Genomic DNA, 16,739 nt, shown 5'->3' with positions numbered 1-16,739 from the left:
GGACAACCCCTGAAGATGCCTTGAGACTTTTCTGTCCCTTCTAGCCTGCCTTTCTCCAGCCTCTGATCCCAACAGACATCAGCCACAGGGGACAGGGCATGACCCCAGGAGTCCCCTCAGACCAGCGACATCCTCCAGAGCAAGCAGCTCAGTGAAGACAGATCTGATGCAAGGAGCTCGAGTCAGCCCTGGCCTGTCTAGCCCCGTGCTACAAAAGGCTGGTGCCACCTTGATCTCATCAGGTCAGACCAAGAAGCCTTCTCCTCTTTCTTGTCTTGGGTATGAAAAAAAGTCCAAGAAAACTCATGGAGCTCATTGAAAGCCTGAAACAGGAACAGCTGACCCCACTCCAAGCGTGGAATGCCTCTGGCACCTCCGATCCCTCTGGAGGAGATGCTGTGTGGTGGGGTGGCCTGTCCCATGCCTCCAGACTCCCCAGAGGCTTGCTCTGAGGCCTGGGCAGCTTTTATCACTCAGTCAAGGCTTCCTTCAGGCCCTAAAGCGACAGGTGGTGGGCCGGTTTCAGCCCTCAGAGGAGGAGAAGGAGGAGGTGGGCTCAGAGCTGGCTGGGGCTCACGCACCCAAATGTCTCAGTGTGGGGAGGTGCAGGGGGCGATGGAGGCTACTGATGGGAGATTTCAGCAGTGCCAGCTCTCCCCTCTCTGTTTTCCTCCTGGCTTTGATAAGCCAAACATTGCACAACACATTGGGGGATACCAAAGGTCCAGCTTGGATTTGCTCTGCAGGAGGAAGGTTTTTCATCTGGGTGCATTTCAGTGGTGCTGAGCTATGCCAAGCAGTGTGTGACAGCAGCGATTTGCCCATGATAGCACTTAAGGAAATGCGACACACTAAATAAAGTCACTCCCCTGGGCTGGGAAGGAGCCCAAAGGTTTCCAGAAGTTCATTCACCTCCAATTAACAGCTCAGAAAACTGCACCAGCTGCATTTTGTTCCCAAGGCATTAAATAAAAAAATAAAAAACAGACAGCGCTGCCTACCTCTTCTGCCTTTTTCTAGCCCAGTTCTGCTGTAGCTGGAAAGATGATATTGGAGGAAAACGCTCGCTCCCGGAGCTGGCCCAAAACAGGTTTGCAGAAGTATGTGGCAGGAGCAAACCAGTTCTCCAAAGGGAGCAGCGAGCGCGGCTTCCCCCGGTTACACACAGTGCGAATTTGAGCAGGAGAATGGAAGTGCTCTGACAAAATCTTTGCCTAACAGGTGTCAGTCAATATTTGTTTAACTACAACATGGGGACAGAAATCCTTAAAAATGGGCACGGAGGGGCTGCTTTCCTCAAGGCTGGCCCCTGTGACAGATTCAGCAGGCGAGAGCTGGCTCAGACCTGGACGCTGAGACCCAGTTGAAGGGACAGCTCACCCACTGCTCCTCCGGGACCTGATGCAAGCAGAGATGGAACTAACGTCGCTGCCTTATCCCAAACCCAAGCACTGTGCAAACCTTGGTGTCGGCCATGGGCATAGCAGCCAAAGGTGGGACCCTCGGGGGCTGTCCAGACATGGGCACAGACCAGACCCAGCGTTCTACACCCTCAGACCCTGCAGATCCGCCCAGGGCTGGGGGAGAACCCACAGAAGAACCAGAAAGGGTCTGGAGCCCTTTCCCAGCAAGCACGGGGGTAACCAAGCTCCCACCTCCCACCTGTGCTGTGAGCACCAGGTGAAGCCAGGGAAGGCTGGTGGCACCGGCACAGGGAGGGGCTGCAGCTCTTCCCAGCGTGGAGTTAAACTGGGAGCCTTCAGGGCCGGTCTCTGCTCCAGTGCCTCAGCCCCTCAAGCCAGGGTACCTCCGAGTCTTCACACACCTGAGCAAGGCAGGGAACCTGCGAACACAGAACTCAGCCCCATCTGACCATCCTGGGAGCACGGCCAAACTGATTGCAGATTGCATCCCTCTTGTCCATCCCATCCTTTAAATCCCCAGCTCAGTGCTGCCATCATGCAAGACCTAAGCCTGCACATTCCCATCTCCCTCCCCGTTTTATGCCTTTGCCAGGAACAGCCTTGGGGGCCTGACCATCACCGTTTCTGCCTGCATCCAGCAAGGACTTTCTGAGCTGGTTTCAGCTCTGCAAACAGTTTGCCCTTCCCACACCTGTGCTCAGCTCTACACTTGTTGAGGACAAAGGAAATGAAAGCACTTTATAATAAAATAATTATTTCCACCCAGAGAAGACAGGCAGCAGGGTGGTCAGGAGCCAAACCCAGCTGAGACCTCCAAGGGCTTTGCCCAGAATCAGTGCCGTGGGTTAATTCTGTGCAGGATTAAGAAGGGTAGAGGAGGGAAAAGCTTGGGCATGAGCCAGGCTATCTTCATGGCAGGGAGGCAGAGCCGTGTCCCAGCCGATGCTGAAGAGCTGCACCACAGCCCCCACAGCACCCTTGCTGCAGTCCCATAGCCCTGACCCAGGGTCTCCCCAAGCAGCACATCCCAGTTTCTTCAGGAAACATTTTGATATTGATCCTCCCACCCCCAGCAGCTTCCATCCCTTGTCACAGGTGGGTCCCTAGAAGATGACCCCACATCTGCCAGCTGTAGAAACGCCCCAAGGATCTGGCTTTAACCCATACAGGTCCTGCAGAGATCAGCATCACCAGGGCATCGCCACCCAGCTCCTGGGATGAGGCATGGGTGGAAGAGCTGAATTTCTTGGTCTCTGCTGCCTTGCTCTTCCAGGACCTCCCCAGGCAAGGTGTCTTGGTGTGACACGGACCAGCACAGCTCTGACCGGCATGGCTCCGACTGGCAGAGGCACGTTATGGAGTGGCACAGCACGGCACAGCATTGACCGACAAGAACCAGCACGGCATCACACGGCACAGCACAGGCACGGACTTGACTTGGCACGGACCAGCCCCAGCCCCAGTCCCCAGCCCTCAGCCCCAGCACATGGGGCTGGGGGGGCACTTCCAGGCCCGGCTTTTCACTGCCTGCGGCCCCTGGCCTGGCGGCGGGGTGGCTGCCCTGTGGCGCTGGCTGCAACCTGCTACCCCGGCTGAGTTAAAGAAAGTTAAAAAAAAAAAAAAAAAAAAAAAGGAAAAAAGAAAAAACAGCACTGCTTATGTTGCTGCAACACCAGAGACTCCGGGTAACTCACAGCCCAATGTGGCTGCAGGGCCTGAAAACCCTCGGTCACGGCTGCATCAGGCCGATGACCGGATTTATTGCCTCTGTCTGCGTCAGCCTCCGCCTGCGTCAGCCTCCCCTGGCCTCAGCCTCCCCTGGCCTCAGCCTCCTCTCGCCTCCCTCTGCAGGCCGAAGGGGCGCAGCCAGGCTGGGCTGGCTCACATCCACCTCTCGCAGCACGTGTGTCCAAGCTGGTGTGACAGCTGTCATGCTCCAAGTGCCGAGATCTGGGATTTTTTTGCCAGCGGGAGTTTTCTGGGAGGTTGCAGCTCACCCAGCAGGATGCTGCCTGCACCCCGGGCTGTGAGGAAGCAGCAGGAACACCTCAGGATGCCCATGGAGGCCAGTAGCACATTGAGGCATCAGCCGGCCCAGCTAGAAAGGGGCTGGGAGCTTGGAGGTGCAGGAGAACCACTTCCTCCTTGACCTGCTTGGCAGACACGATGAATTTTGCTGTGGATTTCTTTTCTTTTCGTTTCTTTTTTTTTTTTTTTTTTTATAGAACAGGGGAAGCAGATTGCAGCAAATCTAGCTGTAGTAAGAGATGGACATAATTGCATTTGTAGCTAACCTGATATTTCCCTTAAAACATGGTGGGGCTTTTTGGTCTGATCCAAAGCATCCCAGCAGGATTCAAACAGGCTTCAGCGGGGGTGGAGAGGAATAGTGGGGAGCAGTGAGACCCACTTTGGGGGTGCATGGGAACGACCCAAAGGAACAAACTGCCCTGTTGTCAGGTCCAGGGTCCTTCCAGCCCAGTGCTGTCTCCAGCAGTGTCAGGAGATGCTATTTGGGGATGGCCATGATGCTATAGGGTTGTCCCTTTGTATTTACTGTCTTGTGGGATCTGCTGTCCATAACCCTGCTTTGAGCCCGCAGACACCTCCTGGTTCCGCAGCCTCCCATGCATGGCAGCGGGACATGGAAGTTCTCTGGTCCCACAGCACAGAGGCAGGATTTCACTTTGTGGAAGCCCTGTGGGGTTTGGCTGGGCCACAGAAGGGTGACACAGCATTACGTGTCAGCTCCTAACAAAACCCTCGAGAGCAGCCTCCAGCCTTGCCTGCACCTCCTTCTCCTTAAGTCGCTCCCACCCAGCCTCTCTCAGCTGAAGACGACCATGCATTTCCAGGGCTGGGAGCAGTTTGCATTGTGTGCACAAATCCACCCAGCCTCCCAGGAGCAATCAGGCACTTATACTTCATGCAGCAAAGAGGAGAGCTGGACTACCGTCTGCCTCTAGAGCTTCAAGTTGTTAATTTAGCTCTCCCTTCAATTAATATTTTGTCCCTTTACCCCAGTGACCCCCTACAGATCTGGGTAGCAATTGCTAGGACGCATGGGATGAATGCCCCCTCCTTAGGAGCTTTGCTGATCCCTGGGCTGTTGCTTTCATCCTCACCTGGGCAGGCTCTGTCCTCTTGCTGTCTCCTTCCCGTGCCACCCACGCTCCCCTCTCACACCTCACGAGAGGTGTCTGCCAAGCAAACCCACAGACCTGAAACCCTCACCCAGGGCACGTGGCCAGCACTGAGCAAACCTGCAGCTCCAGTTCCTTCATCTTCCCCCCCGCTGTCCCTACCTGGTGGCCCCTCAAGGCCACAGCATCCCCCATCACTCACCTGATACTGCAGCTTTCCCTCCAGCATTAGCTATGAAACACCACACATGAGACCACAGAAGCAAGGTGAAAGTCCCTTGGGATATTTTGCTTTAATTAAATTGAATATTCACGTTATAAATGGTCAGCTTGGAATCCCATTACATTTGTGATCTCAGTGACTTCTTATTAACACTTCACTGACCTCCTTGGTTGTGAGACATGGAGGACAGGACCCCCTGCTCCATCTGCCTGCACAGTTTGGTGCTTCGAGTCCTCCTTTCACATCCCTTTGGGCAGCAAGCCTGGCCAAACAGCCTCTGGCTGCCCAGCAGAGCTATTTGCAGCTGAGGCCATCCCAGGTGCCTCCTCCAGCCTGGGCAGCGCCCGGCACCAGACCTGCAGGCTGGAGCCAGACGGGGAATGGGATGTCCCTCGGGTTGCTCTGTGATTTCTTCCTTGCAAGCCCTGCCATTTGTCTCTTTTTCCAACTGCTGCTAATCCTCGAGCAGCAGCTTGAGGTGAGCTGCTTCTGCCCACTGCAGCTGAATCAATAGAGACTTCAGCCTTGTGCCAAGCCAGGGCTGAAAAAAATAGCAGTGCACCACGCAGTGGGATGAATGGCTGAAGAATGAACAGAGGTTTGCTGGGTCCAGTGCCAGACCACGCACCTCCAACACCCCATTCACAACCTGGCACCAGCTGGCTGGGGATGGACGCATCTACACCGCCCAGGAAATGCAGTCTTGGGTGAAAGGACGTGTGTTCCTCGAGTACCCATCACCCAGCTGTGCCAGCAGCCAGCTGCCTCTGTGCTGTCCCCTTGCAGGCCTTGGGGCTCTCCAGGCACTGGCCCACCTGGATCACATCCTGGAGGGAGCCCAACATCCTAGCTCAATCAGGTCACTTGAATGCTTTGGGCCCTGGGTGCCCCCAAGGCTATATCTGCAGGCAGAAATGCTGAAGTGGCACTGTTTTAAGGGAGTTCAGCCAGAGGTGGCCAGGAGGTTAAATAATTCCACATGGTGAGTCAGATCTGAGCCCTGAGCACAGTTCCCACAGCTCCAGCTTCATGGTCCTTGACTGCAGTAAGCATATCTCCCTTTTATCTGACCGTCTGGGCTCCTGACGGCCTGCAGCAGCAGGATCTGTTATCCTCCCCCCTTTTGCTGCATGTCTTGATGTTATCCAGAGCTCCCAGCATCTCCGGCTATCGCCTCTGCCTCGCTTCAACTCTGCCGGACGCAACATCTGAGATGATGGAAAGTTGTTCAGGCTGCGTTGATACCTACTATCCTAATTCAATACAAAATATTGTAGAGTTTGCTGTACCTCTTTTCCACACTGTCCTTCTCAAACTTCATTGCCAGGAATCTCCCACTGCTTTAACAGGCCTGATCCGTGGGAGAGGGTGGGAACGCTCTGTGGAGGTAGATGGTGGCACCACCTGAACTTTGATCCCCAGATTAGAGGACTTGGAGGGATTGTGACAGCCCGTGGCTTCAGGATGTCGCATATCCTGAAAGTCCAAACTGATCTGAAGAAGTGGTCAAAACAGGAGGAGTAGAGCATGTTGGCTCTATTAGTGCTAAACAGTGGTCTGGAGCAAACTCTGCCTTGGCTCTAAGCTGCTGGAAGGTGGAGACAAACCTGGAGAAGGGTCTCTGTCTGCATGCCCTATTCGTGGGACTCTTCTCTAGCATTCCCTGGGAACTGTTGGTGGAAGTGTGGCACAGAGTTACAGAAACCTACAGGCTTACAAAAGCTTCTCATTAGCAGTTACTGGAGATTATCAGGCCCTGGCTATCTGTCAAATACATTGCAAATTCTCTCGGAGCACCCCTGCTGGCTTTTCTGCCTCCCATGGCATTGGAAGAGCAACCTGGCTGCCTCAGCTTTATGGTGGAAATGCAGACTGCAAAGAGCACCTCGGTGGGGTCTCCTCTGCTGTGTTCCTCTTCTGCTTCTGGTCAACACCAAGCCATGTCCTGCCCACCCTTGGGGGTGCTGAGTCCTCACCCCACCATGGGAGTCAGGGCACCCGAGCCTTAGCTTGCTGAGCTGGGGACCTGGCCAGAGGTGCAGACCTGATAGGGGCTGCTGTGGGATCCAGGATGGATCAGCTCTTTGGTAAAAAAAGCAGATTCCTGCCCAGAGTTAGGAGCTGGTTGATGTTGTGGACCCATTTATGTCAACCCAGGTTTTGCTGTCCAGACAGAGACCAGTTCTTCAGACTGAGAATTAGCATTTCAAATTTCTCTTCTAAGGCCTGCTGAAAATATGAAATTAAAGCAAAAACCATGCAGATCCTTGCTTTCCTTGGTGAATTGCCTCAGAGCACACATTTATTAGGACAGAAATACAAAGTGGTGGAGAAAGGAACTCTTTTGCTTGCTTGTAGTCCAGTTCTGGGCTCATGGAAGAGCCAAAGCTCAGGTTTTGGGTGGCTCTGGCAGAGAGCATCAGCACAACCGGAGAGAAGCTGCAAAACAACTTAGTCCCTTCAGGCCTGGGGGAACAGCCTTGCTTAAACACCTTCTGCAAAGGGGAGCTAAAACATTCTGCTAGTGGTGCTGCTCCTCACCTTGACCCTGTAGAGGAATAAATACGTGTGAACACCACACCCCGAGCCAGAAGTGAGCTCTAGTTAACAGCCGTGTCTTGGCCAGCTGTCATAATAGATCCACATGTGGGAACTGTAGGCCATGAACATCACATCTGCTCTGCTCTGGTGACGTGCGTTGTCCATTTCGGTGGCCTCCTCTGATACAAAGTGTTGTGGCACCGCCTTGTCCCGATGCCCCTCTCCGTGGCTCTGGGTGAGCGGCCTTGGGCCCGCCGCTGTGTAGGTGTGGCGTGCCGACTGCAGGCAGCAGTGCTCACACTGGGCTTCACCCCCGTGGCGGGGCTGGCCGGCTCCAGGATGCAGAGTGCTCTGACCTGCCATGCTGGGCTAGGCCGCCGCGTCCCACTCTCTTCTTTCTGGGATTCCTTGGGTAAAAGGCAAAGTTTGCTTACACACCGGGCACCTGTACAGTGTGTTCCGCCTGTAGGGAAGAGACTGTCTGGGGTAAATTCCTATAGGAGGGTACAAAAGCATGTTTCTTTTTATGCCTAATCAGTGGAGGAGGGTGGAGGGGAGGGAGCCTTCCTGGGAAGGCCATGGGCTGTCCTCAGCGGTTGAAGAAGAAGGACTTGAGGCTCTGCAGAAACTGTGACTTCTGTCTCTGCTTCTGCTTCTTCCGGATGATGGGGATCCAGACTAAGCCACAAACAAGGAGCATCAGTCCCATGGACAGAAAAGCCGGGCCACACATTTTGTAAACATTTTTGTTCTTGATTTGGATGCAAGACAGGCTGGTGATGACCATCCCGAAGAGGAAGACGGCTGCTCCGACAGACACAACAATGACAGGCTTGTGGTATATTTCCCACTTGCTCCGGGACGCGCTGGTCCAGACAGACTCGCTGCGGGAGCTGATGCAGAGGGTGCTGGCCGTGTTGCTGGTCAGCAGCTCCTTGGACGGAGGGGACTTCTCACTCCCATCAGGGCTCTTGGGGGGGTTTTCCATGGTGACAGGGTCTGAGGAGGAGACCTGAGATGGAAAGAAGAAAGAGCAGTGCAGGACTACTGCTGGAGGGTGGACTGAGTGCTTTCCACCAAGTCATTAATCAGTAGCATGGCCTCTGGCCAAGTCAAATGAAAGTGGAGAACAATTTGGGAGTTGATACAGGGGGAGGAGAGCACCACGCCTATCTGAGCAGTTAAATGAGGAATAAGCAACTGAGTCCTGCAGGTAGGCAGGACTGAGGGTACCTGCAGGAGTCCTATTGCCCACCCATGGGTCCCAGGACAGATATGTCTGTTCCCCAGCTTCCAGCTCCCACAGAGACGCAGTGGTGGGATGAAGGTATCTCTGGAGCTGTTTTCCCTCCCAGATCCCCACTTACACCTCAGCACCTTGTGGCATGGTCATCTGGAGGAGAGGAGGCTCTGGGGAGACCTTATTGCACCTTTTCAACTTATAAAGTGGACTTACAGAAAAGACAGAGAAAGGCTTTTTACCAGGGCCTGTGGTGGCAGGACAAGGGGAAATAATTCTAAACTTGAAAGAGGGCAGATTTGGACAGGGAATAAAGAAGAAATTTTTCACCATGAAAAATGTGCTGTGGCACAGGTTGCCCAGAGAAGCTGTGGATGCCAGATCCCTGGAGGTGTTCAAATTCAGATTGGATGGGGCTTTGGGCAACCTGGTCTGTTTGGAGGTGTCCCTGCACATGGCAGGGGGTTGGAATTAGATGATTTTTAAGATCCCTTCCAACCAAAACCACTTTGTGAATCCATGCTCTCTTCCCCTTGCATATGGAGAAACTGAGGCAGGGATTCACCACATCAGGACCACACAGCGGAGACCTTGAGGCACCTTCCTGGGGGCTGAGCACCTGCTTTAGACCCCTGGAGTTGGCTGTTCCTCACTGCCACATACAGCTTGGACCTGTCAACTCTGTGCCCTTGGCACAGGAGCATTTCCTTGCTAAGTACCCAGAAAGGGAGGCAGGGAAGCTCCCATCACACTGTACATATTTTCCCAGCTCTGTGAGGGCTCACAACTTGCACTGAAATGCTGCGCTTTGCGGTGGTGGGGTCAGAGATGTGGCTGCCTCAGGGGCAATGCTCTGCATTGTTTTTTCACCTACTCGAGGAGGAAATGCATTTTCCCAGAAACAGCATGCCTTTAGCACACAGAAACCATTATGGTAAATTGGAAACAGTGTGCATTATGTTAACCACCATTTCCTCGGGGCTCTGCAGAGGAAAACAGGGCATGAAGCTTGCTGGGGAGTGCTCACCAGCCTGCAGGGCCCTGCACACTGCTGAGCGGCCCTGCAGGGATGAACCTACCAAGCTCAGCTCTTCCTGGGTACCATGCGAGCTTTGAGCCTGGCACTGATCCAGACCTGCTCAGGCCCTTGTTTGGCACAGCAGGCTGGGTGTTTTCCTGCCTGTCAGACGGCTCACAAGAGGATGCACAACATGGGTGATGCTGGCCTGGGTTTGCGTCCCGCTTTGGCTGCAGCGAGGTGTAGAGGAGATGAGCACAGAGCCTGGTGCCTCCAGCTCATTTCTCACTGCTGCTGATCAATGCCAGGGCTTGCACCGCGTCATGGCAGCTGCATGGAGCTGCAAAGCTTCTCCAGAGGCACAGTCATAAGGAAACCCATCCCTACCTGGGCCATGCTGGGCCCAGTGCCCACCTAGGGATACCGGTGGCTGGGTGCCAGCCAGCACCTCCCTTGTCTTTCACCCAAGTTGCCTGCCCAGATTTCTGGTTTATTCTGATGCAATTTGTCAGTTTATCTGCCTGCCAAAGCACTGGAGCACTGTTGCAGAAATGTAGCCCTGGTGGTACCGATGCATTTTGTGCTATTTCAGGTTTGCTTAACTTGGGACAACAAACAAACAAACAAAAAAGACAATCACAGTGGGCACAGTTTGCGCCCCTCCCATCTGCAGCTTTCCCCCTTCTCTGTTGAATCAGGAGACGCAAGGGCACAGCAGAAGACACCGCCCCCTATACATCAGCAACAGCGCTCCATCAGGGGGGATCAAGCACTTGATGAGTCTGGCCACAGTAGCAAGCCCTGGTTTCCCCATTTCTCCTCCTTTTGAGCTGCTGATTCTCTCTGCAAGCCGGTGCAAAGCCTTATCATAGATGTCATTTTGATAGGTACTACCATGTTAGATACAACATGCTCCTGTCAGCGTCTGTGATGCAGCTCACTTCATACTCTTATAAACTGAGGGTCTAAGCTGCCACAGGGTCCCAAGACAAAAATACTGAGAGCAATGGGGCACATCTTCCTGCAGTGTCCTGGGGACAAAGCAAGGCAGGTTCTGCACGGACCAAAACATGCCCAGAAGTCAGCCCAGCCCTCCGAAAACATCCCCAGTTGCAGTTCTGCAGAGAAGTGCCCAGATTCTATGTAACTGTTCGGCTGGAGTGCGCAGCCTGTGCACCAGCCTCCTTGCTCTTCTAATCCAAAGCTGAGCTTTGGCAAGGCTCTTCTTGAAATTTTGTCCTAGGCAGCCATGGCATTTCTTGTCTTTCTCCTTCTAGCATCTGTTGTGGAGAGGTTTTATGATCAAGGCACAGTACAATTTTAATTTGGCTTTGTAGCTGGAAATTTGCTCTCTCCCCTGGAGCGGTGCCCACGTCTCTTATCTCAGCAGCCTAATGCAGCCCGCCCTGCCCAGCTTCCAGTCACCCTGTTCCCCGCTTGTCTCTCTGCTGCTGCCCTGCCTCTGCCTCTACACTGAGCTCTGCAGAGAGCCTTCCTCTCCGCTTTGTGGAGTGTTAATGTGGACTCCTGCAGAAACCATCTTCTTCCTTCCTGTCTTGCATTTGCACTAGAGTGGATTTTTCTCTTTTATTTTCTGGTGTAACCATTCCTCTCACCACAATTCCCAGATGCTGATTGTTTTTCTAGCACTTCCCAGCAGAGAGTGATTTTTTGATCACACTCTTCTCCACATTTGGTCTTTTTCCTCTAATTTAGGTACTCTGCTTCATATTTCTGTTTGTGTTTTTGCATGAGGCTCTACATATTTCTCCCCTGTTAGCTAGGGAAGGATTTCACTCCCTGCAAGTAGCTGAGAATTTGTTACCAGCTCTGCATGTGTCTGCAGCTCTTGGAAGAGCTAATGTGATTTCAGCTCCTACTCTGCCCATGCTCCATCCTTAATTCATCACAGATGTGCTCATACTTGAAGATGCAATGCTTATACTGAGCGGCCAGGCAGCATAATGCTATCAGGTTTCCCCCACATTTTTAATAATTATTGTTGTAAGGAGAGTGTCAGCAGATGACCAGTTGCTGGCTTGAAAATGCCTCCAGAGCATGTATCAGATATCATGTCTGGGCTGCTGCTGCTGCTGCTGCTGCCTCTGAAGCCTTGGGAAACTGTTGGTGGTGGAGCTAAAGGACAAGCCTCGTGTGTTGTTGTTTCTCCTCCTTTTGCTTTTCCAGTGCTTTGTATGCAGATGCTCGGTGTTTGAGCAGGGGGCTCAGATGGAGCACACCTGCTGGTGGTGCTAAGGACCCGAGTGCCAAAGCAGCGCAAGAGGTGCTTGGGCACATCCTGGACTTTGTGGGCATCTCACGGTGGTGCTGGGGAGGGAGCCTGTGACTGAGCAGGGCACCCCAACCCTCTGTCCCCCATTTCTCTGCCCACCCATCTGTGGAGGGGCCTCCACACCCACCAGCACCCAGCAGCAACAGCTCTCATCTGGGTGGCCAAAGCGAGGGACCACACGGGGACCTGCCTGGGGACCACCGATACACTCAGGAGGAACATGATGGGATCACGGGCAATCTGTCCTTCTCAAACAAGCGTCACCAGCCTCACACAGCCAGAGGCAGGAGGTGGCCTCATGAAATGCTGAGATGGATCCCCAAGAGCCTTGATGAACCATCTCATTACAGGTGATTTAATTTGCCTGTTAGTCTGTGTTCTTACAGGGGCAGCAGTCAGGACTGTCTGCAGCCATGGGCACCAGAAATCCTTTAGGTGCCTCGAAGTCTGAGACCAGTGCATATGTCCCCAGGCTCTGGGGGCCCAAACAATCTACAGATGTGGCCAGAGTTGTGCTACACCTGGTGACACAGCCCGGTCTGAAGGCCCTGCTCCTGTCCATGGGCTTGTGCCCTCCTGGCAATACAAGGGCTAGATTTACTTCTCCAAATCTTCAGCCTTTTTCTATGGGGAGGCAGCTGTGATTCTCTGGGAACTTCCTATATGCTCCCCTTATCTCCTTGCAGCACCCAATTTCTGCCACTTTGCACAGCCGAGAACACCACAGCTTCCCCAGCTGGGAGAGGAACCACCTCACCCAGGGCTTGGTGCCCACCTCCACCTGACCTGTCCTCTTGGGCAGCCCTCTCAGCACCCCCAGGTGAAGCTGATCTCCATCCCAGGGCTAAACAAGAGCCGGGAGCACCGGTGGTGTGGGTGAGCGTGGCACTGCCTGGGGCTGGGGGTGATGCTGCTGTGCGCAGGGCAGTGCTGAGGGGCTGTAGCACGAGGGGGTTCTGCCCAGACTTTTGCCACACAAATCACTGGGGAATAAGTTAAGGATTTTGCAAACCACCTGCTAAGTTTTGTTGGAAATCCAAGTTTCTCTGTGGATATATTTTTGCCATCCTCTTTTGTCAGGATGCCTCCACAAAGAAGGTGTCCCACCCCACCGCTGGTGGCACCAGTACCACAGCTGGGTTTGGGTGAATGGTAGCTCTGGTCAGATGGAAATTACCCGAACACAGATGTGCTCATCCTTCTCTTACCCATCCCTGACTGTGATTTGAAATCCAGATACGGCCACACCAAAGCCACGGGCTGTCCCACTGAGAGTTTCCCCCAGACCTCGCATTGCCCCACGGCTCTCTGGGGTTTCCCTTGCCTTGGGGAAATGGTATCAACAGGTCCTCTGCTGAGCCTTGGGGTGAGACCCAAAGGGTTTGTTTGTCCTTCAACCAGGAGAAGTCTCCTGCCTGCCTCCCCAGTGGGTGGCCAGCAAAGTCCTCACTGGTGAGTCACAAGTGGGAGGAAGCCAAGCCATAGGGGAACTGATGAAAACTGGGAAAGGTTTTTTGGGCATAGCTTTTCCTGATGCTCTGGGGTACCTCTGTCTGACTCTTCACTGAATCCTGCTCTACCCTCAGTACAGACCCCGCAGATGAGAGCCGTGGGTCCATGTTTGCCAGGAGAAGGGATTAGCCACATTAGGGAACCCATGTGGGATGGAGGGGTGGGGGGCAAGAAGGCTGCCAGAATGATGGGCACATGCATGCTCTTTGCAGAAACCTGGTCTTGAGATGCCTTGCCCAGGTCAAATTTAATTCAGAGTGGCTGTCAACCAGGTCCAGAGTTAATCAGAGCAAGGTGCATATCCAGTGAGCCAGCGTGCCCAAGTTCCCCTAAAAATGAGAAAGGTGGGCGCTGCAGGACCCCCATGGCCGGGAATCCTAGAGGAGCACTCAGCAGAGGACATAGGAGGGTGTTGGGTGGGACAGGGACCCCAGGGGAGGGACCGAGCGCCACTTACCATGTTGTGCCTTGCTGGTCCCAGCCGGCTGCACCAAGCATCCCCTGGGTGCGTGGGTGGGAACCCAGCTGCCAGGGGGCTTGCAGGGAGTGGTAACGAGGGATGGATCCTGCTGGGCTGAGCCGGCTCTGCGCTGGGAGAGGAAGGAGCTGTGTCAGCACAAAGCACAGTGCTAGGGCCCCATCCTCTCTCCTGTCATCCCCACGACCCCACTGGGGCTGGTGCTGGCCACGTGGGCAGCGTCCCTGTGGAGAGGCAAGCTCTGCTCTGCAACCAGGGCTGGAGAAATAAGGCAAGGTGTCAGGGGGACTGCACGCCGCCTACAAGCCCCGCCGCATCCTGGATGTAAACTGAGCCGGAGCCAGCGTCCATTTGCTGGTGTAGTGGATCTGGGTTGGGCCCAGCCTCCAGCATCCCTTGGGAGCAGCTTTTCGGCATCACCCAGGGTTTGGACAGTTCCACCAACATGATCAGGCTCTCGATGAGTGAAGAGCATCTGCAAGCCCTTTTTCGGGACTCAGCAAGAAGATGACCCCAGCCTCACTGTGCTGCATCCCCTTGCCCTTTCCACCACCCCCAGAACCAAACTCATGGAAATCCACCCTACTTACGTGGCTGCCCGCCCCACCGGCAGCAGGACAGGCTGCAGCTGAAGGTCCTGCTCTCCTAACCCATGCTCACTTCCAGCCCCGCATCCCTCCGGATGTTGTCTACCAGGCTCTGTTGAGTGTAATGAGCATATCCCAGCTCTGATGAGCTCACCAGCCCATCAGGATATCGTTTAACTCTTTGTTTCCCTGCCTTGGGCTCCTGCGAGGCTGACTTCTCGGCAGCTTGCCTGGCAGGACTTGATGAAAGGCCGTGGCTTGGAGGCAATCCAGCGGAGTGGCAGGAGGAGCAGGGTAGGTTGGGGGCTGGAACAGGGCTGGGGCTTGCTGACTTGGACTTTGGTCATCAGAAAGTCCCTGAAGTCTCTCCAGGCTGTGATTTCTGCAATTCCCATGCAGGGGATGGTAGCCAGTGTCTGCAAAACAATTTGGGGCTCTTGTTGAGACATTTGATGGATGCAAGATATTAGCAGCTAGCTATAAATTAACATCCTGAGCCCATTACAAGGAAGGGGATGGAACGCAAATCCACAACCACACTTTAAAACCCTCTTACATCAGCGTACTTGCTGCAGGAAAGGGTTCCAGACTGACACAGACATTGCTGGTGGCCAGGACTGGGCTCCAGCATCGGTGGCCAACGCCAAGGGCTGCTCGTTGGCTCAGTGCAGTAGCAGCACCCAGAGCTGCACTAGGGTCACGGGCAGGGAGCAGGAGGGCGGGATGGGGGGGCAGTCATGGAGATATGGGGATGGACAGGCCTTGTGCAGGCAGTGGGATGGGTGCAGAGCACCCCAGGGCAGTGCATGGGGCTGGAAGGGGAGGAGGAGGGTCCAGAGGGTTTTGTGGTTGCAGGCAGAAGAAAAGCGTCTCAGTGGGGCGTGGGGAGCTCTGGCAGGAAAATCAGTGAGTTTGTGTCAAGATGAGGTCCCTCAGCTTGGCTCTGAGCAGACCTTTAGCCAGGGGTGGTTAGGCATGGGCCGGATTTGGACCCTTTCAACGAGGAGCAGTGGTCTCACAGGCTGGGGCAGGGGCAGAAGCAGAGAGGGACAGAGGCGGGACGAGATCAGCATCCTGCTCTGTGCTCTGCTAGGGCTGCCCTCACCTCCTGATGGGAGGCGGCTGTGTTAGCGGAGCGCAGGGGCCAAGCCCCGGGGAATAGGGTGGCTCCATGGCGTGCTGACCTGAGAACCGTGCCAAGGCAGCCTGCCCAAGGCACGGGGGTGTCCTTTAGGGCCGGGCTGTGTCCCGAGGGCTGGGTGAGCGGGGTGCCCCCACCTTCGTCCCTCCTGCAGCCGCAGCGGTTGCAGATCAGCGGAGGGGGGGGGACCCTCCGCTCCCGCAGCCCGGCCGGGCTCCGCGTGGGCTGTCCCGGCCGCTGGCCCCCGCCGCAGCCTCCTCCGTGGGCACCTGCTGCCCCCTCGCGGGGCCGCGGGGACACGGACCCGGCTGTCCCCGAGCTGCCCCCGAGCTGTCCCCGAGCCCGGCGGGCCCCCCCCCACGCGTGGACGGGTGCACAGGAGGGGGCGACAGGGCCCGGGGGTGTCGGGATGCGGCTCCTCAGGTGCCACCACCCCGCGGTGACAGCGGAGCAAAGCACGGGCACCGCCTCGGCTCCTGGACGGGGCAGGTCCCCCTGTCCCCAGACACCCCAGCAGAGAGGCAGCAGAACCCCTGGGTCACGGAGGGCAGGATGGGCACGGCGGCACGAAAGCTCCTCATGTAGCCTGACCGGGTGTCACTGGGTGGGGAGGGCAGCCAGCCCTTCCCAGCCCGAGGTTTGACTTTCACCTTCCAGCCGTGGTGCTGGCAGCCGGGCCGTGCCTCTTGTTCTGCTGCTGGTGCTGCTGCTTGATGGGGAGCTCTGCACCCTGCCTGAGGGGGCTCCTCCTGTCCTCAGAGGCCACGTTCACCACCATGGACGTGGCGATGGAGAGACTCCTGCCCCTCGGCACCCACCACTCTCCTCTGCTCCTTCCCATGCTGATGTGATCTCTTTCAGTAGGCAAAGGTGTCCTGGGCTCCTGAGGCCTCCATGGCACAAACTCACTGCCCCAAAAATGGGTAGGGACATTCACCCAAGCAGTGAACAAGATCGGTCCCATGGGCTCCTAGCGGGGGTCTCAGGCCCAGGACTCACAAGGATCCAGGACAACCAGCTGCAGGCATTCAAAGGAGACAGTGGAAGCAAATAGGGAACAAAACAGGTCTCTTCATCTTCTACAGCACCAGAGTGGGATGTGAGTGACAGGAGACCAAACCTCCTGTCCTAGCCTCAGG

At 55.2% G+C, this 16,739-nt stretch overlaps 1 protein-coding gene across 2 annotated transcripts; it reads right to left on the bottom strand.

The window, feature by feature from the left end:
* Window positions 1-4,830: 4,830 nt before the first annotated feature.
* Window positions 4,831-15,102, bottom strand: PIRT (phosphoinositide interacting regulator of transient receptor potential channels). Of its 2 annotated transcripts, XM_084492214.1 has the most exons (3): window positions 14,463-15,102; window positions 13,852-13,984; window positions 4,831-8,343 (listed from the first exon to the last, which is right to left on the bottom strand). In XM_084492214.1, the coding sequence occupies exons 2-3, from the start codon at window positions 13,852-13,854 to the stop codon at window positions 7,921-7,923; spliced, it is 426 nt and encodes a 141-aa protein (XP_084348340.1). In that variant the 5' UTR covers window positions 13,855-13,984; window positions 14,463-15,102; the 3' UTR covers window positions 4,831-7,920. The 2 variants fall into 2 exon arrangements, with proteins under 2 accessions (XP_084348340.1, XP_084348339.1); XM_084492213.1 differs by having other exon boundaries at window positions 13,852-15,102.
* Between the last annotated feature and the right edge of the window lie 1,637 nt (window positions 15,103-16,739).

The sequence above is a fragment of the Aythya ferina genome (genome assembly GCF_964211825.1).
Source record: "Aythya ferina genome assembly, chromosome: 18".
NCBI classification, from domain to species: Eukaryota; Metazoa; Chordata; class Aves; order Anseriformes; family Anatidae; genus Aythya; species Aythya ferina.
This window is presented reverse-complemented; position numbering and strand designations above follow the sequence as displayed.